At 39.7% G+C, this 23,922-nt stretch overlaps 2 protein-coding genes across 5 annotated transcripts in view; one reads left to right on the top strand and one right to left on the bottom strand.

Moving 5' to 3' along the window:
* Positions 1 to 1,377: 1,377 nt before the first annotated feature.
* Positions 1,378 to 9,807, bottom strand: si:ch211-198n5.11 (methylcrotonoyl-coenzyme A carboxylase 2). 3 transcript variants are annotated; one of them, XM_037113604.1, is made up of 13 exons: positions 9,649 to 9,807; positions 8,011 to 8,097; positions 6,883 to 7,047; positions 6,612 to 6,808; positions 6,223 to 6,401; positions 5,724 to 5,804; positions 5,164 to 5,342; positions 4,507 to 4,726; positions 4,113 to 4,204; positions 3,738 to 3,894; positions 3,375 to 3,497; positions 2,275 to 2,508; positions 1,378 to 1,761 (listed from the first exon to the last, which is right to left on the bottom strand). In XM_037113604.1, the coding sequence occupies exons 1-13, from the start codon at positions 9,666 to 9,668 to the stop codon at positions 1,675 to 1,677; spliced, it is 1,821 nt and encodes a 606-aa protein (XP_036969499.1). In that variant the 5' UTR covers positions 9,669 to 9,807; the 3' UTR covers positions 1,378 to 1,674. The 3 variants fall into 3 exon arrangements, with proteins under 3 accessions (XP_036969499.1, XP_036969501.1, XP_036969500.1); XM_037113606.1 differs by having other exon boundaries at positions 8,011 to 8,155; positions 9,649 to 9,784; XM_037113605.1 differs by lacking the exon at positions 9,649 to 9,807 and adding an exon at positions 8,788 to 8,954.
* A 3,106-nt stretch (positions 9,808 to 12,913) lies between these two features.
* fnbp1l (formin binding protein 1-like) overlaps positions 12,914 to 23,922 on the top strand; it is a 49,939-nt gene continuing 38,930 nt past the window's right edge. Inside the window, exon 1 of one of the 2 annotated variants that reach the window (XM_037113608.1) lies at positions 12,914 to 13,119. In XM_037113608.1, the coding sequence (XP_036969503.1) occupies positions 13,096 to 13,119 (24 nt within the window). In that variant the 5' untranslated portion in view covers positions 12,914 to 13,095. The remainder of the gene's footprint in view (positions 13,120 to 23,922) is intronic. The other variant, XM_037113607.1, reaches the window with a different exon arrangement.

The raw sequence follows: 23,922 nt of genomic DNA, 5'->3' as shown, positions 1-23,922 counted from the left end.
CAGGGTCCGCCAAATACAAACAATATAAAAAGGTATGAAATTGTGTCTTACTTTAAGATTAGTTAGTTTTTTCAAACTGAGTTAGTTTGTTTAGGCAGAAAATACAATCCATCAGTTTCTTTCTCTTCTGATAAATATGTCTTCCTCAAAACTACACAGTGCACCTTTGACAACAGCACGCTGGCTTCAACCAAGCAGCAATTTACTTTTATAAGTACAACCACCGCAATTTGCCGCCGTGATTTAAGAAAAAAAAAATATTAAAATAGCGCCAATCATCCATAAAGCGATCAAAAACAACACATTAGTTTTGCAATTTAAACATTTATTTACAATTTTTAAAAAATATTTTATACAAAAAAATACTTTACACTGGTTCATTTACATGTATAATTACAGAAAATCATGAGTTGAAATTTATTTTTTGATGACAACAACTAAAGTAATTAAAAAAAAAAAAAAATCCCGCTACACGGTCAAACAAAAACACAAACAAACTACTCATTCAAGCTTGAAGGCTAAACACACCACTGAGCTGCAGGATGCAATACCCCCAATGAGAAGACACTCTTCTACAGCATATTTAATCTGCCATCAAAAGAAATCTTCCAGCAGTGTTAATAACAATCTTTCTTCTCTTCTTTTTCTTCTTCATCTTGAATTGTGGCCCTGGGTGCTGGTCAAGGTGTAGAAACCTTTATGTGCCTGAGGCACGATGTCAAAACCTGATAATGAGGCACGTTTTCAGGATTAACCAGAACTCTCTCTGGAGTGTCAGGTTTCGCTAAGCCAACACAAGCATTGTATTCCAAAAGTAATTACATTCCTGTGAGTGCAAGTCTTAATATCAGAGACCCTTAAGGTTTTTAGAACTAGGAGAACACTTCATTAAGTTCATCATATGATTGTAAAGGCGTCATCATACAGTGTTATGTGGTAGTATGGCAAAAGCTTTTTTTAAATCATCAGATAGAAAACAGATGAGTGTGAACAGAGGTAGCTATTATTTCTTGAGATAAAAACACTCACATTACATTACAAATGTACCTATTTGTTCTCATGGTTTTAACTGCTCATGAAGACCCAAAATTGCTGATTTTCCTGCTTTATATAAAAACTTTTCAATAACCACTTCATTGAAACGCAAGGAGGAAGAATGTGCATAGCCCTTCTGTTATCTGATATGTTAAATGCATATCCCTGGCGCACAGGACTGACAGATGAGAGTCTAACCATGTCAAGCTGACTGAGAGCAAATGCATTACTAAGGATAGAAACAAGGAAAGAAGTCTATTTTTGCAAACTATGCACCCTCGAACAAAGTTTGATCCATCAGTCGCCAAGTGTGAGAAAATAGGACGGCAATGAAGTCATAACTCCTTTAAAATCTGGTATTCAATATGTCCAACAATTATAATCATTATTATTGTAAAAATAAGAAGATTTTCTCATTTTCAATCGTAGGATGATCACGTTCACCATCACTTACAGCTATCTATTAAACTGAATACAGGCCAGAGCTTTCTGTGAGTAATCTCGGCAAACCCTTGTAAAAGTGATCAGTGGGCTACAGCGACCAGACTGCATTACACACAGCAGTTTAATTGCAAAGTTGGAGCAGATGTTTCCAGATGTAGTCTCCATACAGTGTGAGGACAAGAAAGATGGAAGCCTCTACACACGCAGAAGTGTTGTTTTCAGTTTCTCTGTGGAAAGTTGATACTGCTGCTGTTTGATGATGTCCAGGCAGTCTCTCAGAACCTGCAGACAGAAACAGAGAAACAGATTTTAGACCAGGTCAAAACCTCGGCTGGTCAAGGTGCAGAAACATGGCCAATTCATTACTGAGGTCAGTAGAGTTTATGAATTTTGGGATATTAAATGCTCTTGTGCAACTGAGGAAGCAGATCATATCACATTACAAACATTTAGTCAAAAAAGGTTATATCACGGACATATTTGAGTTCAAAGATGATTCAAACTGATTTAAAGACTTTATTTACACCCTTTAAAAAGTTAATATCTTCACTGTACCTGCTGAGCTAAAAGCGTTTAGTGTGCACCCCGTCTGAAGTGGGTCCACAAGCTTAACTGCACGTCAAAGGTGTAAATAATGTCTTTTTTAATTCAGTTTAGGATATTATAGCTGCAATGCTGTTTTGCTGTAAAGCTTCAGAAATATTCTATGGGCTTTGAAACTTTCCCCAACTTTCCATCAGCATGGGGGTGAACAGATAATGACTTTGTTGACATGACAAAATGTTGTTACTTTACCTTCCTGGTGTCTTGAGGCAGAATGACTCCATCGTCCCAGAGCCTGCCGGAGGAGAAGAAAGCCGAGCTCTCCTTCGTTAACCTCCTGTTGAGGTCGTCCTCCTGCTGCTTCTTCTTCTCTTCCTCCTGCTCGCTGTCAGAGGGAAGCAAAGAGCCGCAGTGACCTGGAGCCACCGTTGACACTCTAGCGTTTGGCCACAGGAACAGGAAGTTGGGGTCAAAAGCCCGTCCACACTAGAGACAATCAGGACACAAAATTCAAATTATTATGGGATTAATCTTGTGTCCTAAACCCGGCATGAGTATGGACAAAATCTCTCTCGCTTTCTTCATTATCCTGTTTTTATTAGTTGTTTTGTCACCCAGCTTAAACTAGAGAGAGACAACTTTTCCACTTTAACTTGTCATTCAGATGCAAATATGGATCGGACAGTTAAATGGCTGTCGGTCAAATATTTCTGATGAAAAATTATGAATGGACTACAGAACAAAGGAAGTGCTATCCCGAGGAGTACAAGGTAGGGCAACATCACTTGGACCAATCACGCACGGAACTACATAAAACTTACACGTGCTGAGTTAGTTCATGACAAGAATTATGTTTGTTAATAATGAATATTTCAGATGATGGTACATGTTGTTTGTCATAGCATAGAATATCATTTTTATGTTAAAATTCAAATATACAGAATACCTTACTTATTTTTATAAGACAAAATGTTCCCACTGATTTGAGGGGTCTTAAAATCTTTCTTGTTCATCCTTATCTTAAAATCCTAAAATATCCTAAAATAACCCAATGTTACCATTTTCATAAACTAACTTTTCACTTTTAATTTTTTACAGCAGTTCTGTGTGCAGTTTGTCCAAGTGGTGAAGCCATACCTAGCTGTCCAAGATGGTGGACATACTGGTGTGCATGCCCTACTCAGATCAGGTAGTGATAAGTGTGCAGTATTATTGTCTGACACAAACATTTTGACTCTTTCACACTTGGTTTTGCAAAGTCAATACTGTAGCTTTAACAAGTGGAAATGGACACATATGTAAAACAGTTCATTGTACCAAAGGCCATCAGTAATGTCTGCTGTGTCTCTCACCATGGCGTAGCTGTCAGCACCATGGCAACCACCAATCACTACAGTGATTTTGGGGACAGAGGCACATGCTACTGCTGACATCATAGAGCCCTGAGCCTTCAGACGGTTACTGTTCACCTCTGCCTAGAAGAAAGAGAAACATCCTGCCTTTAGTTATATCATTCATAATTTTCTTATATTCAGGAGGTAGAACTTGCTGTTCTCTCTCTGATTTCCCAAAAATTGTCAAATTGTTTTTTTTTAATTGATACTATTGCAAACATAAACATAGGCAGAAGAACTTTTTTGTAGTTTTATAATGTATTTTGAAACGTGCATTTAAACAAGTCTGTGTGTGTTTTACTGGGTGAATCAGGTGAATACCTGTGCTGTGGAGAGTGTCAGAGCTGCTGTGGGTGCTGTGTTCTGGAGGAAGAGTAGGGGGACGTCTCTCTGGTCACACAACTGGACAAAATGGCTGCCTTTCAGCGCAGCCTCGTACGACAGCTCTCCATTGTTGGCTACTATTCCCATCAGGTGGCTAATGATTTGTGAAAACAAATGTCATTAGGAGGACTATATTACCTCCTCGTGCTAACTAACACTCTACAGAGCAAATAACTTTGTTTATATGTTTTATCGCATACTAACCATTTTAACATCCAGACTGTAGTTATAACTTCTGGGAGCGAGACCATGATGTTATAATAATTTTTCTAACAGCATATAAGAATCTGTGTGTGTGTGTTTGTATTTTACCCATGTATCTTTGCAAAGCCAGTGACGAGTGTGGTACCATATCGAGCTTTAAACTCCTGGAAGCGGCTCCCGTCTGTCAGCCGGCTGACTACCTGGACACACAGACGGACAGACGGACAGACAGATGGACAGACAGACAGACAGACAGACAGACAGACAGACAGAAACAAACATTAGCATGATATCAATTCTGGACTCCGTTAGACATTAATATGACAGCTGTGACATCAAACCAACCAAGTCAGGATTTTGATGCTGATTGCTGGTCATCATAAAACCGCTGTGCACGCTCTTTTTCCTGACTGATACATTAGGAGGACTATATTACCTCCTTGTGCTAACTAACACTCTACAGAGCAAATAACTTTGTTTATATGTTTTATCGCATACTAACCATTTTAACATCCAGACTGTAGTTATAACTTCTGGGAGCGAGCCCTGGAAGCTCCTCTAAACTATGCAGAGGCTCCTCCTCTGCTTTCCTCTTCTTCATCTCCACCTCATCCTCCTCTTCTTCTTCAGGCAGTTGGAAGTTGAGGGTGGATATGATGTTTCTGGTGTATTCATACGCCTCCTTCTCTTCCCATGCAAAATGGTCCACACAGCCACTCACCCTGAAATCACAATGTGAATTGACAGACTGGACCATGTTTATTTCTTTAATACGTCTAAATTCAGGGACGGGTGTGTTTTTGTAATGTTTAAATCAATCTGTTGCTACCAAGTAGTGTTCCTTATTATCAGAAAATTTTAATTTTGCTCTAAATGTTTTCCAAGGTGACATGACGTTCTGCTTGAACTGCAACAGAATGTCACTCAAACTCAGAATTCCTATTTGTACATGCGGGGCACATCCATCCATCCCAGAGTGGGATGGACTGCCAGACTGACGGACAACCCGAAAACATAAAAAAACAAATTAATTTAACAAAACATTAAAATCGTCTTCCACCTTCACCTTGCTGCCTTTACTCACAGTAGAGTGTCCCTTTTAAAAACCCAGAAGAAAATGAACATGACAGAACACAGCCAGTTTTATTTATGGACGTACTCAGCGTGAAGCCTGGCTCCTCCCAGGTCCTCCGGTGTCACTTCCTCTCCCGTGGCAGCCTTGACAAGCGGTGGCCCTCCAAGAAATATGGTCCCTATCCGGTGCACCATCACTGCCTCTTCTGCCATAGTGGGGATGTAAGCTCCGCCCGCAGTGCACGACCCGCAAACCACTGACACCTTGATTGACAAGTTCAAAAGTTTCAAATAACACACAATCTGACTACTAATGTCTCAAAACATAGATTGCATGGATTTCTACTGGCTAAACACTAATTTGATATGATGTTGTCAGAAAAGTCTTTTATAGACCCAACTTTAAAACAGGCTAACAAAGAACGAAAACATTTAAACACAGTATCATACAGTTCATTTAAATATATATATTATATATATATATGTTTAATCGTTGTGTTTTGTCTGGTTTCTATTTTGCATGGCATCATGTCAGATGTGACATTGTTAATGTTAATCACAACAAATCAACTCGTTCACAGCCCCTTTTTTAATGTTCTATCTTGTACTGTTAAAGCAGACCTGTTCTACTTTATATGTCTTTACCTGTGGGATCTTCATGGCAGACATGATGGCTTCATTATAGAATGTCCTTCCTCCCTGGTTCTTATCAGGAAAGATCTCTGACTGGATAATAACACACACAGAGAAGTAAAATGAACATTCAGATGAAACACCCTAAGTAGTTACCGTGGAGGTAGAGAGATGCTTTTTTTTGGCTGCAGGTTATGGCTCAAAACAACTCGCTTTTTTCTCTTCTCCATTCTGGATTTATTGGTCCTAGTTTTTTTGTAGTACAGTAGAGACTGGCGGTCAAAGCAAATGGAGAAGTTGATGTAAAATATACAGTTACATTTACAGTTTGTCTATGAATAAGGCTGCAGCTTCCTAGGATTAAAGTAAAGCTCCTGAGTGTCATTTCCCAACTACTGGAGAAGTGAAGAGGACACTGCCCCCTCTATTTTAAATGAAACAGCTATGAATTCCACCTACGCTGAGGAGTAGTACCTGCAGTGGAAAATGGCATTCTAGTGTGTGCTCGAACCTGCAGTGGCAGAAAAGCTCCTCCAGAGTCAACCAGGTAAACACAAGGCAGGCGGTTCTGAATTGCTACTTCTTGTGCACGCAGCTGCTTCTTTACTGTGATTGGATACGCTGTGCCGCCTTTCACTGTGGCATCATTGGCAATAAACACACACCACAGGCCATTGATCCTGCCGATGCCTGGATGGACACATTTACACATAGAGGAAAAACACATGGGGGGATAAGTCAGTGGCACGCATGTGTGCCACAACTACATTGTCGTTAGCTTTGAAATACATTTCTGAACTGAAATAAAAGACAGGAATCTGAGACTATAATCAAACTAGTCAGATCATACAGTCTATAGTTAGTACCAAAGTTACAGGATTGCAGCTAGTGGTTTCTGACCAGTCAGGCAGCCAGCTGAAGGGATGTCACCGTATGGCAGACCCAGACCAGCCAATGGTGAAAGCTCCAAGAAGTCCTTGTCATCCAGCAGGAGGTGCAGCCGATCCCTGACCAGTAACTTCCTGTTTCTCTGAGTGTGTCTGGTGATGGCATTCTCCCCTCCACCAATCCTTACCTTCTCACTCAACTCCACATACCTTACAGAGTGAAAGAGTTCATGAATGGTAAGCATTAAAAAAAAATTTCAGTAATTGACCGGAGCAGAACCTACTTTTTGTGGCAGGCATTGCTGTTTCGGAGGTTAGCTTCATACACATGTTGGTGGATGGGCTGGAGGGGCTGCTCCAGCACAGGGAAGGCACTGCGCAGAGCTCTCCTCTTCCTGGCTGCAGAGCTCATACAGCGGACAGAACAATGCCAATGCTGCTCAGCCAGCCTGCCACATAAGATTCATACAGAACGTGAACAGTGTTAAATATGATAATCAGTAGTGAACTGTTAGTCAGAAAAACTGTGGGATAAAACGTACAAGTAAAGAGCATGTTTATGGCCTGTTTACAACCCGAACATGATTTTAAAAAAGATGTCATGGTTGAATATCAAATAATCTCATTTAATTCAAGTTGCTATCAGCTTTATTCACACTGTAAAATCATTGACTGTATATATAGATTGACTGGTGACATCATTTGGAGTCTGGAAAGTCATGAGTTGGGTAGGAGCCAACGTATCAGGGTCCTGCCCATAAACAATAACTACATCAAATGCACTTTACATGGCATCAAGTAAATTCTCACTAATTAAACCAAACATAACACAACAATGAATGAGGGGCCAGGGTTCACGATCCACACTAGCCAGCCACCAGGGGGTGAAACTATCAGTTGATGAGAACATGATGAGCGAACATTCCCTACATGATTACAGCACATCATCAGCTCTTGTGCTCCGTGCTAACATTTTAACATTTGCCGCATTAATAGTATGTCCACAAAATGTCAAAAAAGTATGCAGAATTTGTAAAGTAAAAATGTCACAATCTTATACTACATATCACATTCACATAACTTACCTAACATGACTAGAGTAGCTGCTTTTATTTTGTTAAACTGTTCCCGAAGAACATATAGGTGTTCATCTACCTTGCATTGATTTTTATCAGTGTATCAGGGCTGACCAATTAATTGATTTAACAGTATATAAAAATCACACAATTGATTGTAAACTACATAACTGTCAGTGTGCTAACAAGCTGTGAGGTACAAGACTATGCTAAGGATTTCAAAGGTTATAACATCTTCAAAGTCCCTCAGCTGTAACTATCTAACATTATTTAATAATTGAGTATATATTTCTCCTACAGTCAAGTGAGTCACAGGCGTCCAAGTGATGTACTCACCTGTGATGTCTCTCCTCTGTTGTGTTTCTCAACGTCCATGATGGAGGTACGAAGGCAGGAGGCACTCTTCCTCCGCTACAAACAGTCCTTTTATGGACAGAGAGAGAAATTGGAAACTGAAACAAGTACAGAGAAGTTTGAAATCCTGGAATAAAACAAATGAGCGAAGGAACTAAGATTAGTATTTTGTCCAGATACAGGGGAAAAGATGGCATCATCTAGTTACAACAAACCAACACTCTATCATAAAAAATCTGCAATAAGAATCTGTAAAAAAGGTTGGGTGTTCAGTTCTGAAGATACAGTATATTTAGCTAGATCAGTGGCACAGTTTTTTATGCAGACCAAACAACCTCTGGATATGATCTAACTGATTAATACTACATAAGATCAACATTTGGTTGCAAGAAAGTGAAACCTAGTGGAGCTCTGAATTTCTTAAATTGAAAGGCTCTTCGTTGTGGTAAAAATTATATATTGTTATTTATCTTTTTTCCCATGAAGGTCAAAAACTGACACTGTATAGTTGGCCCCAAGCCAAATGTGAACACCTACCGTATTACATTCTATTGTAATGTAAAGATACAAAATGGTCTTATTGTCCCAACTTCACTGATTAACCGACTTCCTATACGTGCTTTTGACCTTCCCGTGTTCCCTCTGTCAGCCATGCAACTTTTGTCTTGCCGGGTCAAATCTGACTGAGTTCATAAAGCACAAGTAATAAATCATGACCTAATTCTCTGTTACACCTTTTTAACCAACTCATTATCATACCTTCTCTCCATGGAACTATCTATGTGAATTTAATGGTCCTCGGATGAAAGAATCTGATATTTCAGATATGAACATTTTGATCTGAGGACAACAGGGACACATTTTTAATTTGAATTTGTTAGAAACATCTAATGGGCCAAACTGAACCTTATGATGGGCAAACTTTGGCCCATGTTCCCTATCTTGGACTGCCCTGATTAACATCAACACATGTTATACATTATCCTTAGTGTTTCTTGAATGTTCGACAAAAGAATTCAACCCAATCCAGAGAAAAATAAGCAGCTGGGGGAGGCTTAAAACAGAAAAATATAGAAGGACATTTAGCTGCAGGTCTGATGGAAGCTTTAATGTTTTGGGGGGCGGATTCATGACATGAACTGGGAAAAATTCTGAGTTCTGGGTGAGTTGATCTGGAATGATCCATCTCAGAGAATGCATGGCAGTGCTTTGAAGTTCGACCATAACTGTTCATCTCTCGTCCCTTTGAGGTCACTGTCACCTGTATACTCACCTGAGCTGCTCTTTCACATTAAGTGTACATCACTGGCTACTCAAAGTTTGAACTTAGCAAGTCAGGTAACACATTCGTGCACATATATAAACACAACCTCAGTCAACAACAGCCACGTACAGACACATTTTTGACCACATTTCGTCTGTGTAAACACATGAAAGTAGGTAAACATTTTAGTCAAATTTCTAGTTGTATTGTCTGGGCAGCCTTTGACGGGTGTATAAATCGTTAGCTAACATTAGCCGCAAGCAGTATATACTAAAAGAAATGTGTGTCAAAGGTCGTGAAGACGCGAAGAGTGTCATGCGAGTAATAAACGTATAGAAAGATGTAAAGTATCTTACCTGGCCATGCAGTGGTACATGTCTGTGTGTGTCTGCTGTAATACAGCTAATTATACAACTTCACCGGCTCACAATAACCCCAAAACAGCACTTTAACGGCTTGTAGTGGAGCGGGATTGACAACTCTTCTTCTTCCAACACAATTCCGGCAGTCTACATGCCACGAAGAGTACTGCTGCCCTCCATCGTTAGAACAGAGTCACTGCAGTTCATGCTGTGGCGTAACACCTGGACCAGAGTTGGATAAACATATTAAACAAGGGCGTTTCAGGGAAAATGTACATTTTCCACTTTTTCAAAATTTCCGCAAATGTATATTCTTGGAGCCTCATTGAAACAAAGTCATTCTTTCCATTACAAAGATTTCATGAATATTATCTCAACAGTTTTCTATAGATGGGGCATAAGGTTGGAGCTATTTCTTTGTAATTTGCATTTTATAGCAGCAATAATTAATAAGTGTTTTGTTTTAATATTTATAGATGGTGAATGCAGAAGTCCAAAGAGGAGTTTATCCCACTTAGATATAGTTTTTGTCCCAAATACAGTTGCTAATTCTGTGTAAATCTTCCTCCAAAAAGCATGAACTTTTGGACAGGCCCAACACTAGTGGTAGTGGTTGGCTTCACGGAAGCCAAAATTCCTCTGGCAACTGGAACTGCCCGAGTGATGAGATTTCTGAGCAGGTGTCCACAAGGACTCTTCCAGCCAAACACTCTCCATGCAGTTGAGCTTGATATCCTCCACTGAAATTCACAATACTCTCTCCAAACTTATTCTGAGAATCAACTGTTAGTTTTCCCTTGCCAACTTTTGTTTTATACAGCTTGTAATTTGAATGTCTTAAAACATTGATCTTCTTATTTCTTCATATTTTTTGTTAACAAATGAAAAAGAAACACTGCATTTGTACACAAGTACAGGTGGAAAAAAAAACGTGCATCTCTTTAATCTTAGAAGTAGGTTGCCAGTTTGATTCTCATAAATTCCCCCCACTTAAACAGTGTGGGTTAAAACTGAAATTAGAGGGTCTTATGTTTGTTGTTTTGCTTAGCAACAGACAAAACTAATTAATGGGCTTATTTGCAGACTAAGAAAATGTTCAAAGGGTCAGAGTGAGTGTTTTAAAGGCCCATGGGCCACCAGTTGGATAGGTCTGGTCTTGAGTTAAACTTCAAATTGCCTCCCCAGCAAACACAGTTTTTCCCAAAAGCTACTGTGTAGAAACGGAAGACATCAGCCACATAACAAACAGCAGGGGAGCATCAGTCACATCAGCGAGGTGAGATGTCTGTACAGAGCCCAAGCACTAAAACACAACAGCTGCCTCAACCACAGCCTTTTACCCCACTACCATCTAGCAACAGATTCAGAAGCATCTGCCGCCTTACCACCAGACTACAGAGCATCTTCATTCCTCAGACTGAGATCTTGACTACATCTGTAATGATATGTCTTGGCCACTAGAGGGAACTGGTCATTCACCAATTAATGAGATGGGTCCCTGTTCAAAGATTTGTCATCAACACTTCAACAACTGTAAGTGTTTGCAACATTAAAAAAAAAAAAAAAAAACTGGCCCATGACCCAGCGAATTAACGGAAATAACTCACTGCAGGTTGATTCCTATGACCCATAGAGTCTGTTGAGCCTCACAAAGAGATGCACTTTAGCTGAAATAAAGCTGATTTTAATCTAAAAAGAACAAAAAACATTCCTTTGGTGTCAGCTTCAGTTGTTGTGCGTTATTCATATCAGGAGGTACTTGAAAATGTTCGGTAGGTGCTGCTGATCTAAATGAAGAGAAAGCTTTCTCACTACATATGGTCCCTGATGGTTCACTGAACACAGTCCAGTGTTTCAGATCCTCTGTTATAAATACTGTAATAATGTCATATGAGATTGAAAAACAAGCACCCTATTATAATTTCATTAGAGTAATAAGATGCTGCAACAGACCATAGAACTTTGACAGTATGAAGTCTCCTATGACAGTAAATTTATACCATTTAATCTAACATCTGTTCCTTCCATGATCTTCGTGGGGTTTGTTTTTCATGACGTGTCAAGTGGCACAAACTGTAAGTGTTATGGGTCTGTGATTATAAAAACATTTTTAAAAATGTATTGTAAAATGTATTTAAAGAGGCATAGACATACACCTATACCTATCATTTATTTATCTTTTAGCAATTTATGTGTATTAATCGCTTTTTTATTGGCCATATGTGAGTTAATTTTAATGTACGGTTAAAGATGCCACGATCTCCCAGCTACCTCCACCTACCAGAGAGCAACAACACCTAAAGTTAGTTTAGAATCAGATAAAATTTCACTGATGGTGATATTGTAAATTTTTCTTAACATCACTCCAATTTACACTGAGCATGCGTAAAACATAGTTAAGTGTCTAAATGGAATTCATTTGATCCATTTTTAAACTCTGATCTGTTTTTGATTTTAGGGGTCTAATATTTTTTCAAAGCATGAAGGTACAAATATTAAGACAATAAATAAATATAAAACAGTCATATGAGCAATGAATCATAATCAAAAACAAGAGAAATCATTACAAAAATGTCTAATTCATACAACAAAGTGACTAACAGGAACACTATTTTCGGGGCGCTGTGGTTCAGGGCCCCTGGTTTGGATAGCGGGCAGGAGGATATTGGATCTGCCATGTTATCCATTCAGGGTCTTCTTCCCTTCTTTGCCTCCCATTAGAACAAAATCAGCAGAGCCTGTTTGTCAGTTTCCTAGAGAGACAGATGGAGGGACTGGCTAGTTAACATGGGTTTAAAACTAGAAGATACATTTCATTTTTTGACTGATTATTAAGGTTTCAGATAAGGTCTAAAGGTCTAAGGTCTTAAATCACTTGGATGACCATTATTCAATTTAGCGCATGGCTTTATGGACAAGAATGTTTCACAAAAGTGAAGATGTACCCATGTATAAAGTTTCCTTTTTAATCACAATTGTATTTCATTCTATAATGTCTACTATTCTATTCTGTATTCTGTCTTCACTTTGCTTTTTATCATATTTCAGTGTGCTTATCTTTCATTCTATCTGTAAGCAGCTATTTCCTGGTGAGAAAGTCTTGTCGATCTTAGAAACAACTTTTCCAGAGAATGAGGGCATGAGTATTAGGACAATACAATACAAATCAGAAATCAATGAATTCAAAAGAAATCATTACAAAAATATTTGTATTCATATAACAAACTGAACGATATTTTTGGGGCCACTGTGGTCCAGGGCCCCTGGTTTGGGCGGCCCTGTTGATCCAGGCGGATAGGGAGCAGCGGCAGCAGGAGGAGGAGGAGTGTGTTTGTCGGCAGAGAGGCAGTCAGAAGGACCGGAGTCCCAGCGGCAGTTTAGGAGAGTCTGAGCGGGGAAAACTGTGTCCAATACGGGAGAAGTCAAACGGGGAAATCCGCAATGAGTTGGGGAACGGAGCTCTGGGTATGTTGAAACTCTTTATTGTGTGTTTCTGACTGAATGCTCGGCCTCTTCGCCCCGCGCTTGGACGCGGTCAAGCCCAGCGACTCGTGGAAGAAAGGTGCCGTGTTACCTTTTTAGCTTTGTGTGGAAAAGGGCGAGCGGCTAACGCTAGCTGGCCGGCTGTGACTGTTAGCCGGCGAGGCTAATGAAGCTAAAGCTAATCCGCGGTGCACCTTAACGGCTGTGACAGCGGCGGAACAATAGGCAAGACTGCAGGCAGCCGGGGCGGGGGTCACGCCGCCTTTCTCCACCACATTACACGTCAACTTGAATAAAAAACCCGTGCTGTTGGGTGGCTGTGTTTGTTCGACTGGCAAGTTAAGAAGTTGTATGTTGACGCTTTTTGTGTGTGTGTGTGTCACACCCTGTTTCAAAGAGAAGCAGGCAGGGAGCCCGGGTAGCAGGGTGGAGAGACGGTGTGAGACCACCATCCGGCTCCATCTGCTTGAAATGAAGCTCAACTTCACAGACGTTTTCTTTCACTCTCTGATTGGCTTTGGGCGCCTCTTTGTTGCCGGTTGTCCAGTCTTTTGTCTTAACTTCCATGTGAAGTGAATGGGAACTGGAGACGAAATAAAAAGCCTACGCCTCCTGTCTTTTTTCCCCCTAAATGTCTTAGCTGTTATAACTCAACGACTCACTGAATACAAACCAGTCACCAGGATTTTATTCCTTAACTCACTCAAATTTGAGCTGCTGCTGCTTTTTGTCAAGTACAGTAGACATGAGAGTGGGTGAGTGTCTCTCACTGCATCAGCCCCATGTCTCAGATTGGTCATTATGATGTGGTGTAATGGTTTGTTTCAGCATGGGGTTAATTTATTGAATATTTGACAGGGTGGTGGGCTCCAGCCTGCATGGTTTTGGGGTGTTGGCCATCATGACAAGCTGTTGTAACCAGATGCAACCAGCAGCATCCCCTGTGTGTGTGTGTGTGTGTGTGTGTGTGTGTGTGTGTGTGTGTGTGCGTGTGTGTGCGCGCACAGAGGAGGGGGTACTTGAGCTCCCTGAGATGATACTCCTCCAGCTGACCTCAGTGGTTATTATCTGCAGTTTAATATAAGCTAATTTTTTGCCTGCTCAGCCCTCAAATGTAACATGACCACGCTGCCACAGACAAAGAAATAACTGTGTGCTTGTCCATGATTCCAAAAGGATTGTGAAATAGTGGACACGTGAACGCAGATGGGATTTTTTTTTCTCTTTTTCTTTCTCAGATATCTGTGTTACTTTTTTGGATCTCCAATTCATGTTATCCATTCAGTTTTCTTTCCTTTTTTTCCCACCCATGAATAGAAAATGTCAGCTGAGTCTGTTTGTGTGCCTTGATAAGCAGATGGAGAGAATGGTTAGTAAACATGGTTTTAAAACTGGAAGAGAAATTAATAGTTTTTTGCTGATTAAATTACTTTGAGTCTATTTCTGAAGGTGTGAATTTGTTTTCAGGTCATTTCTCTATACACTTACATGTTGCTTCTATTTGAATTAATTGCACTGACATTAAAGGAAACTGAAGGAAATGGTTGAATTACCAATCACAAGCGATTGCTTTCTGTTGAACAACTCATCAGTTAATCGACTAATTGTTTCAGCATAAATCTTCAGTGTTGACAAATTTGTGCAGAGCTGTATCTTTGAAAATAACATGCTGATGACACTTGCTAGTTAACGTGCTTCCTTCACCTCTGCATCGTCTTCTTGTCAGCGCTGTAGCAAAGCACGCCATAATCTGCTGAGTGGGGACGCTGGTTGACGGACCGTCATAATCCTCTGATGAGATTAATATGTTGGCTGTCTGATGTCAGATTACACTTGATTGGCTGTCTGATGTCAGATTACGGATTATTGTCTGCCCCATAGGATGTTAAACAGCTGATTGGCTGTTGTGTTTTACGAATGACTGAGTAGCGAGCAGGTGTTTGGCTGCCTGATGTCTAATGAAACATGATTGGCTGTTCAGTGCTGCCGGCCAAATATCATTGATAATCACTTGGGTTATTGGTTGTCTCATGTATGATTATGGTGGCTGCACTGAATCAGATGACAGATAATAGCTGTGCATATTAGAACTGCAACATATAGTCAATTAACCAATTCATCAAAACCCAACTGTTTTTGATTAATAATTGATGATTTTTTTTTTTCCAAGCAAAAACATGAAATATTTCCTGGTTCCAGCTCCTAAATGTGAGGATTTGTTGCTTTTCTTTGTCATTTATGAGTCTGTGGGTTTTTGACTTTTGGCTGGACAGAATAAGCTGTATGTATCTTTGGTCTCTGGAAAATGCATTTTTAATCAATTTATTTTGTAACTTTTTGTATGACTAGAAGATTAATCATGAAATAAAATGTCAGAATAATCGATGATAGAAATAATTGTAACTTGCAGTCCTAGTGTGTTTCTGTTCTAATTTTTTCAGAGCTTAAACTATTATTTTCACAATCAAACAATTCCTTTTTTTTTCTTGATTCATTTGTGTTTATTCTACAAAAATATAGATAATTCAATTTTATATTACTTTTTTCATATCAAAACTCAAAGATATTTAAATCTTGATTGTATTCTATGTAAAGGTAATTTTCTGCACTTTTCCCTGAAATATTAATGAACGATTACTCTTTTATCAAAATAGTACTTAATTTTCTGTTGAATGATTAAACCAGTGATTCCTAATCTTTGTGGACTGTGACCTCTTACAAGTCATTGCTTTGTCTACAATAATGTTTTAAGGCTTGTAGAAGGTTAGAGGAAAGTCTGAAAAATAAACACAGTTTTGTGTTGCAGAAATGTTTTTCTTTCTGCTTTCCTATCCATGTGATTATCTTTTAAGTCCCTCAGATTCTTATTGTGCATTTACTAAATTCAATCAATAGGTCTCTTTAAGAAACTGCGATATTACTATAAAAAAAACCCCATCTAGCACTCAAGTTAGCATTGGAATATTTATTGAGGCTTGGCGCCTCTGCTCTTGCCCTGTATTTTGGCTCTAACCCAGGTCTTTGAGACTCAACAAAGCAAGCGAGGAACATCCTATTACCGCGCTGGCTTCCTGCCCTTCGAGACACACATATAAAGTAGGAAGTGTTTATCTGAATTAAAGCTCTGTGTTCCTTGTGTGTGTGCGCTTAGTGCCAGGATGCTGCCATGCTGCGCTCGGGTCTGTCTGGTTGAGGTGAGCTGGAGGCCAGCAGAGTGCAGCGGCCAAGTCTGGCTGAAGGACAAGAGGCTGACAGGCAGTCGTCTCTTCTGATCAGCCAAACTGAAAGACAAGGATAAGGGGATAAAGGACGTAAAGGTGGAGAAGAAGAGGACAGGCACTAAACGGCTGGCTAGACACTTGAGTTTTATTTTGAAGCCTGTTGAATGAATTGGAGACTTTAGACCAATTCACAGTGAGCTGGTTTTTACCCTCCTGCAGGTCAAGGGTTCACAAGAGTTTGCTTTTCTTTCCTTCATGTGTTGTGTGGATCTGGAAAAGGCTTATCATTGTGTTTCCTCAGGTGTCCTATGGGAGATGTTGTTGGAGTACGGGGTACAAGGGATTACATGTGAATCATTTGATACTTGAAGCAAGGCGTGTTTTTATTCTTGGCATCAGGTGGCCATTGGACTCAGACAGGGGTGCTCGCTTGCCTCTCTCCCATTTGTGATATTTATAGACAGTAGCCTTTAGTATATCATAGCCTGGAGTGATTCCAGTTCACTGCTGGCTGCTTTGTAATTGTGTTTTTTTACTTTATGGGACTGTCTTCTGAGATTTAGATGATTATTGATGTGTTTGCACTGTTTGTGTTGGTGATACAAAAGTCTTCATGTGGCTTAAATTGTGTTTGTAATGAATTTGTGTGTAATGAAGACTGGATCAGTTCTATTGCTCACACAGCACAAATAGAGCATCAACTAATAATTACTTTTTCTGTTGATTATTTTCATGATTAAACGATTAATCATTTAGTCAATCAAAAAAAAAGCTCATTACAGTTTTGCAGAGCCAAAGTGACAGATTCAAATTGCTTCTCTTGTCCAACAAAATAGATACCGGTATATCAGTTAGCTGGTATTACTGGGTGATATTGGCCCATAAGATATGTTGGTATTGTCGTATATAATTTATGATATGCACTCATCTGAAAACATTGTTTTTTTGAGATGATAATGCAGATAGAGATGGCTTGGGTGATTTATAATTGTGTTTTGTATCACTCACTGCTGATCCTCGCCTCTCCTCTTTAACATCTACCAGCACATGAAAGTAACGTCACAGTTAAATGCAAGAAAGTGACATTGGATCGGAACTCTTGATCTGCCATTTGTTGAACCTTCTCACTGGCTTGTGGATGTGTGGCTGTAGAAGCTCTGATAAAAGGAGTTCCTGTTATTTAGTAAGCCAGTAGTCTACGTCTTAGCAGGTCACAGCGGGTGTGAATGAAGTCATGTCGAAGCTGAGGGCACTGGCCTGGACACGACAAGCTGTTATATCCAGTCAAGCCAAGCGTTTCAACACATTGTGTATATGTGGAGGGGGGTGTTTTTGTAGGTGTGAGTCGATGTGTGGCATAGTTTAATCCCACGTTACTTTGTGTGTGTGAGGGTGGATGTCTTTCTTAATTAACAAAATTGTGCTAACACACATCTGCAGGAGACAGTGAGGGAGATGAAAAGGAATGGAGGGGGTGTGAGAGATGATTGAAGGAGAACAAAGCCCATAAAAAGGAAGCAAGGGAGGAGGTTTAATGATGGAAGAGATGTTTTCATATGGTGGGAGAAGGCGGCCAAAGGACTGAGAGATGAGTAGAGTTTATAGACATAATGGATTAGATGAAACTTTAATGATCCCAGAGGGGAAATTGGCTGCTGCAACAGTAAGTAGTAATAGCATACATCAAGAATGAATAGGCTCTCAGTCAAAAGAGAGTTTCTCAGTTTTGTACAGTTTGCATTGTACAAAAAGATCTAAACACTAACAAATACAGCAAAGTGTCAGAATGAGTAGCTTTTTTTTCATCTTTCTTTTCTTCTTTGCAGCCAAAATCTCATGTTGTTTTTGTGTGTCTGTGTCTATTTACAGTGTTAATTATCGACTGAAACATCTGACTGGATAGTGATAATGACCCACACAGGTGACTTAACTTGTGTTGGTGGTTTAGGTCACATTTAGACAAACAGCCCCTTGACTGAATGAATAAATGGAGGATGGTTTTCTCACTTGTGGATACTGTTCTGTCCACACATATCACATTGAGTTTGGTAGACTGATGTAATACCTAGAATAGCTTCAAAGTGAGCAGAAGTCTAATCAGAATACATGAAAACACGTGTGAAGTAAAAGTTAAGTTTTGGGGTGGGGGTGGGAACAAGTGTAGCATCCTCAAATCCAGTGTGTAATGGGGAGCTGCATACACTCTCAAACATTTCAAACATATCATATGTAAGATATCTGCATACAAATGTTTGAGTTGTGTAGTCTGGAGTTTACCTTGAGTCAAGTCAGGCAAGTTTGAATGCTGTTTATATATGAACAGCCATATTACTATATTGTGAATTAGACCTAAACTAGAGCAACAGCACACACAGAAGGTCTGTGTGTGTGTGTGTGTGTGTGTGTGTGTGTGTGTGTGTGTGTGTGTGTGTGTGTGTGTGTGTGTGTGTGTGTGTGTGTGTGTGTGTGTGTGTGTGTGTTCAGTCACTAAACTCATTACTCACCAGAGACTCTGGTTCACTCTCTTCTTTTCCCCTTCTCCTCTCTGTAACGTTACGCTCATTAAACATGAACAGAACATTAACACCGGAAATGCAGGCCTCCTCTGTGAGTAAATCCAGTTTTTAATCCCCCCCCCCCCAAAATAAAAACAAAAAAACAAACTGTCCCCGAGCTCCTCCTGTTGGTAAACGCTCTGGATGCAAGCCGAATCTGATTGTGACTCTGGCTGTTCATTCTTCCAGAATGTCTGCCTCTGCACCCAACTCTGTGCTTCAGAGCTGGACGGCTGTCTTTTGCAGTGTATTATGTTTCATTCTGATAAACTAGCAGAAGTGACATATTGGACATTTAATAAGAATCTGATTAATGTGTCCATCCCAGATGACATATGGACAACAAAAGGAAGGCAGTGACAAAGGTTGATAGCATGAGCAATCCGTCCTCATCCAAACCTTATGTAATAATGAGGGGACTAGAACTGAAACACACAAACATGGAGCTGCAGACCCCTTCCTCTGTCCCCACTGCTCCTCTCCTCCCTCCCTCTCTTCCTTCCTCTCATCCTCCCTGTCGACCCTCTGGAAGCGGTCAAAGCTGTATCCACCCAGCCAGCTGTTTGGCAGTCAAGCTCTTCTTGGATTCAGACACCATTACACCTGTACTCCTTTCAGACCCATACGGTGTCCCTGGATAAACCCTTTTGCTGTCAGTCTAAATAGGTCAACACGTGTTCCCTGACTTTGTGACCCCCTTCCAAATCATTGTCAGTGTGATACTTCCTTTCTTTGGTATGAAAATGGTGAACAGAAGTATTTATAATTCTAGGACTACTATGGCCTTCATTTGTACCTGCAGGGTTACTGTCAGTTTGTGCTATGAAGCTTTGCTAAGCATCTGGTGAAAGTGGCATTTTTCCCCCTGTTCTAGAGAGTGAATGAAGTCTAACCTATTCTGAAATATTTGATTCGTGGCAGATATGTGCTACATGTATTTTTACTTTTGGTCCATTGTTTCCTCACACCAGTCATTAAGAAAAAATGATTGAAATTATATCTATTTCTGAAACATCAGTGTTTTTTTTTATAATTTCTTTCCAGGAAGTAAAAACTGAATCAGCAGAGACAGAAACTGTTCCAGACGTCTCAGAGTCATGACTTGTTTAGATGCAGGGCTTTGGTCAGAGCTGCAGCTGTATTCAGTGTTTTGCTGTCTTCCAGGAGTCAGTCTGTCTGTCAACTGTTTATTAGTCAGTTTCTTTATTAGCCAGCGGATAAAAATGCAGGCTCTAGGACACGTGGAAAATTGGAAGATGTCGGGAATTTTTCTGGTGAATTTTCCCTAGATCTCCAACCCAGTCATTACCCTAAGCCTCTGCTGGATGGCTTGCTTCTGTCAATCTGAGGCCTGCTTGTGTACCATGCTCACAGTTATACTACGGCACTGTACGTATCCCTTGAAAATCTCTGGGTTTATTAGGCTGTTGTGAGTAAAGTTGTAAGTCAATGAGCAGAACTCCTTTTGAAAATATTTAATTGTAATGATTTTTTTCCATCAATATTAAGATGAACCTTAAAAGATCCAGTGTGTAGGATTAATTTGCATCTAGCAGTGTGGTTGCAGATAGCAGCCAGCCTAGGACCTCTCATCTAACCCTCCCACACCAGAACTTCAAATACTTAATTCACTGGATTAGCCAAAAAACGGACACCTGTCTGGCCATTGTCATCAATCAAAAATGTCTCAGTAGATTCCCCAGAAAATTCACTGCATCTTCTTATACATACATAACAACTTTTATTATCATTTCAGTAAAACTGAATTCAGTGACAAGGTTTTCATAAACCGATAAGTTAGGCCTGTTTTAGTTGGGTTTTATACATTTTTACACAAAAACACTCACAAACACTAGGCTTTAGAAAATGCAATGGCCATTTTTCACATTGTTCATACCAGGCAGATAGATAAATCCCTGGTCTTACCCTTCCATGACTTTGCATGAAATAGATATACAGTACATTTGGGGCTGTATGATATGGTTAAAAAATAATGTTTTTGAGAGATATTATGATTTCAGTATGATTCATGATTAGTGTGAATAATCATTTTTGCATTGCTATTTTAATTTTCTCAGAAAAAAACCCAATATGAATTCTTACAGCTTTTGGAGTTGGTGACCTAGAAGCAAGATGTCCTCCAGCTGATGCCCTTTGGTTGATGTGTACTAAACACATCAGCTGCCTGTTAAACCTTCTAACCCCTGCTGCTCTGATGGTATCTACTCTGGATGGACACAATACCAAAGTACTTAGTGACATATGGGGATAACATAACAGTGAAGATGAAGCTGTCATTGTGCAGCAGTGTCCTCTGATTGTTGGTTCAGTTCCATGTTTTGTGATCTGGTTCTCTGTCCACAACATTACTTCCCTTAGCTACCAGTGTGAGAGCATGCAGAATGAATCAGCCACCTTTTTGTTCTCTGTTTACTGTTTGTGTGTGTTCATGTGAGCAGTGACCAGCGGGTGTGTGTTTGCCTTGTGACGATGGACCATAAGCTCCTCTAATCCCATTGTGGAGTTGATAAGTGCACGTCTCCCCTCGGTTCCGTCCTTACGCCAACTCTTTTCATCTTCTCGTCATCTTCCCCCTTGAAAAAAACGCTGCCTCTTGTCCCTTGAGATCAGGCAGAATTCTCCAGAACACACTTTTATATAAGGGGTTCCCACAGACCAAAATAAAATGTGCAGTGTTTGGTTTAATGTCACAGACCCCAAAATAGACCTCAGTGATGTGGGGCTGCTATTTGAAACATTTGTTTTCTCAGGGGCCATGATAGTGTGAGTGAAACTTTGCAAAACTGAAGAATGGTTGTGAAACCTCATGGTTTAATTCACCTGTCACATCCATTCTTTAATTTGAGACTCGAGGTCCATTAACTAGCTTTTTAGTGGAACTTCTTGCAGCCTTCATATAAAGTTTAGCAATCAATTGATTTAGATAATGTGTCAGTTATTTTTGTGTCCTAACTTTAGTTTTTTTTTTTTAGTTTTTTTAAACCAAAAGAAGTAATAAGTAAAACCAAAAGAAGCAAATATTCATATTTGACAGGAACCAGTTATTGTATGTATTTTTGCTTTATCAAGAACAATGATGCTAATTTCAAAATTGTTGTTGTTACATTGAATGTCGATCTACTGTGCATGAGATTATATGAACATTCCTCATAATTATCATGGTCACAATAATTGTGACCATGACAATTAGTCAGGAAATCAATATAGGCTTGTAGGTTAATGAATGAAACAGCTTTCTTTAAATTACTCATGTGATGATATTCATGATTAATCCAATTCACGATTATACAGTTGATGGAAATTTACCACATTATAAAGAAATGTACATCTTAGCATCCATTAGAAATCAATAAACAGTTTTTGTGTCACCAGCTCAATTTGACCTATAATTCACTGGTTCATCAAAAGCACAAAAATAAAAACCAGAAATCTTCCCTTATGACTCCAGCTGTATATCACAGTTACTATTCATCATTTAATTATGGACTGCCAGGAACAAGGCACAAGGATTCCTGCTGGCCCTCTTTGTGTGACATAGCAGTTAACTTAAACTAAAACAATACTAAAGTACTTTTATGATGCTGCCTTAACAGCCAACAGAATCTATGTACAATGTTTGTGTACAAGTGTATGTATGGGAATTACTGGCTTTTGTCAGATTTTGGCCACAGTGCACACACTTTACAGACAATATGGTGCAAAAGTGTATACACACGCACACACGCACGCACACACACACGCACACACGCACGCACGCACACACACACACACACACACACACACACACACACAGGATAAGCATAACTAGAGCAGCCCCTCCCCTCTTACTCGCCTTTCCTCTCCCCTTTCTCTGCCCCCATTTGCAAACGATGAAACAATGTTAATTCAAGCAACAGTAGTTTTCCCAGGCTGTTTATTTGGCCAGTGAAGTTTCAGAGCCCAATAAAAATGCTCTGTGCTGCTCATTTGGGTGCGTGTGCACGTGCGTACACACGCACACACACACACACACACACACACACACACACACACACACACACACACACACACACACACACACACACACACACACACAGTAGCTGCTCAGCATGGAGGGTTTCTGGTTACCGAGGTAACCTGTCCATGAAGTACACAGCGTACCCCCTGGTTACTGTTGGGACCCTTGACTGTAATATGTCAGGTAGTCAGAGTGCTGAATAAAGGATGTTAACACACTGAGCAGAAGACTGACTCTGAACTCTCTTGTTTTAGAAACAAGGAAAGATGTGTCTTTTTTAAAAATAAAAACTGAAGAATTATAGAAATGACTCAAGGGAGGAAGTCTTTCAGGATTTAGATTTCTACTGTCATTTTTGTAAACTAATTTAAACCCACTATTGTCTCCTGCAGCCTTTAACAAACAGTACTTTTTGTTTTTTTTGTCTTGCCTCGACGTTGTTCATTTAAACCCTCTAAATGTTGTGACTCCCAAGTTTACAACAGAAACATGTGGCTGAAGATATCCTGCAGAGCTGTGCTAGCAGCAGAAACTGATATTAATCCCAGTTAAGGCACTAGCAACCTACTGTTTTGGGTAAGCATAGTTGCTGTAAGCAGGCTTTGGGCCATTGCAACAATGACCTGCTTTGATGTAGACTGAAATATCTGAACTATTGAGTGGATTGCTGTGAAACTTTCTAAACCTATTCAATCGTCTCCAAAGGAGGAATCCCAATGACTTTGATCGTCTGCAGGTTTACCTTTAGCACTTCCATCAGTTTAAAATAATAATTAAAAAAAACAAAAAAACTTTTGGACTGCTTGCTGGACTCAGATTGAGTTTGTTAGAGATGCTATTTGGATAGAGATATGTTTAGATTTGAACAATTACAGGAAAACTCCTAGGCACTTTGTCTTAAACTATCAAAATGCCTTAATGTCATGATTTAGTCAAGTGAGACCTTTTTACAGAAGCACAAAAGAAAGCATTCTGACTGGAAATACCAAAA

Source organism: Acanthopagrus latus, chromosome 11 (assembly GCF_904848185.1).
Source record: "Acanthopagrus latus isolate v.2019 chromosome 11, fAcaLat1.1, whole genome shotgun sequence".
Classification (NCBI taxonomy): Eukaryota; Metazoa; Chordata; class Actinopteri; order Spariformes; family Sparidae; genus Acanthopagrus; species Acanthopagrus latus.
The sequence above is the reverse complement of the archived record's forward strand: the minus strand, read 5'-3'. Positions and strand labels throughout refer to the sequence as shown.

What these genes read in the sequence shown, in the direction of transcription:
- si:ch211-198n5.11 (XM_037113604.1), bottom strand. Translation starts at nt 9,668, where the DNA reads ATGTACCACTGCATGGCCAG. An exon ending in GGAGCCAGGCTTCACGCTGA is followed by an intron (nt 4,727 to 5,163) that starts GTACGTCCATAA and finishes TTGTGATTTCAG; the next exon opens with GGTGAGTGGCTGTGTGGACC. An exon ending in GTGCTGACAGCTACGCCATG is followed by an intron (nt 2,509 to 3,374) that starts GTGAGAGACACA and finishes GATTGTCTCTAG; the next exon opens with TGTGGACGGGCTTTTGACCC.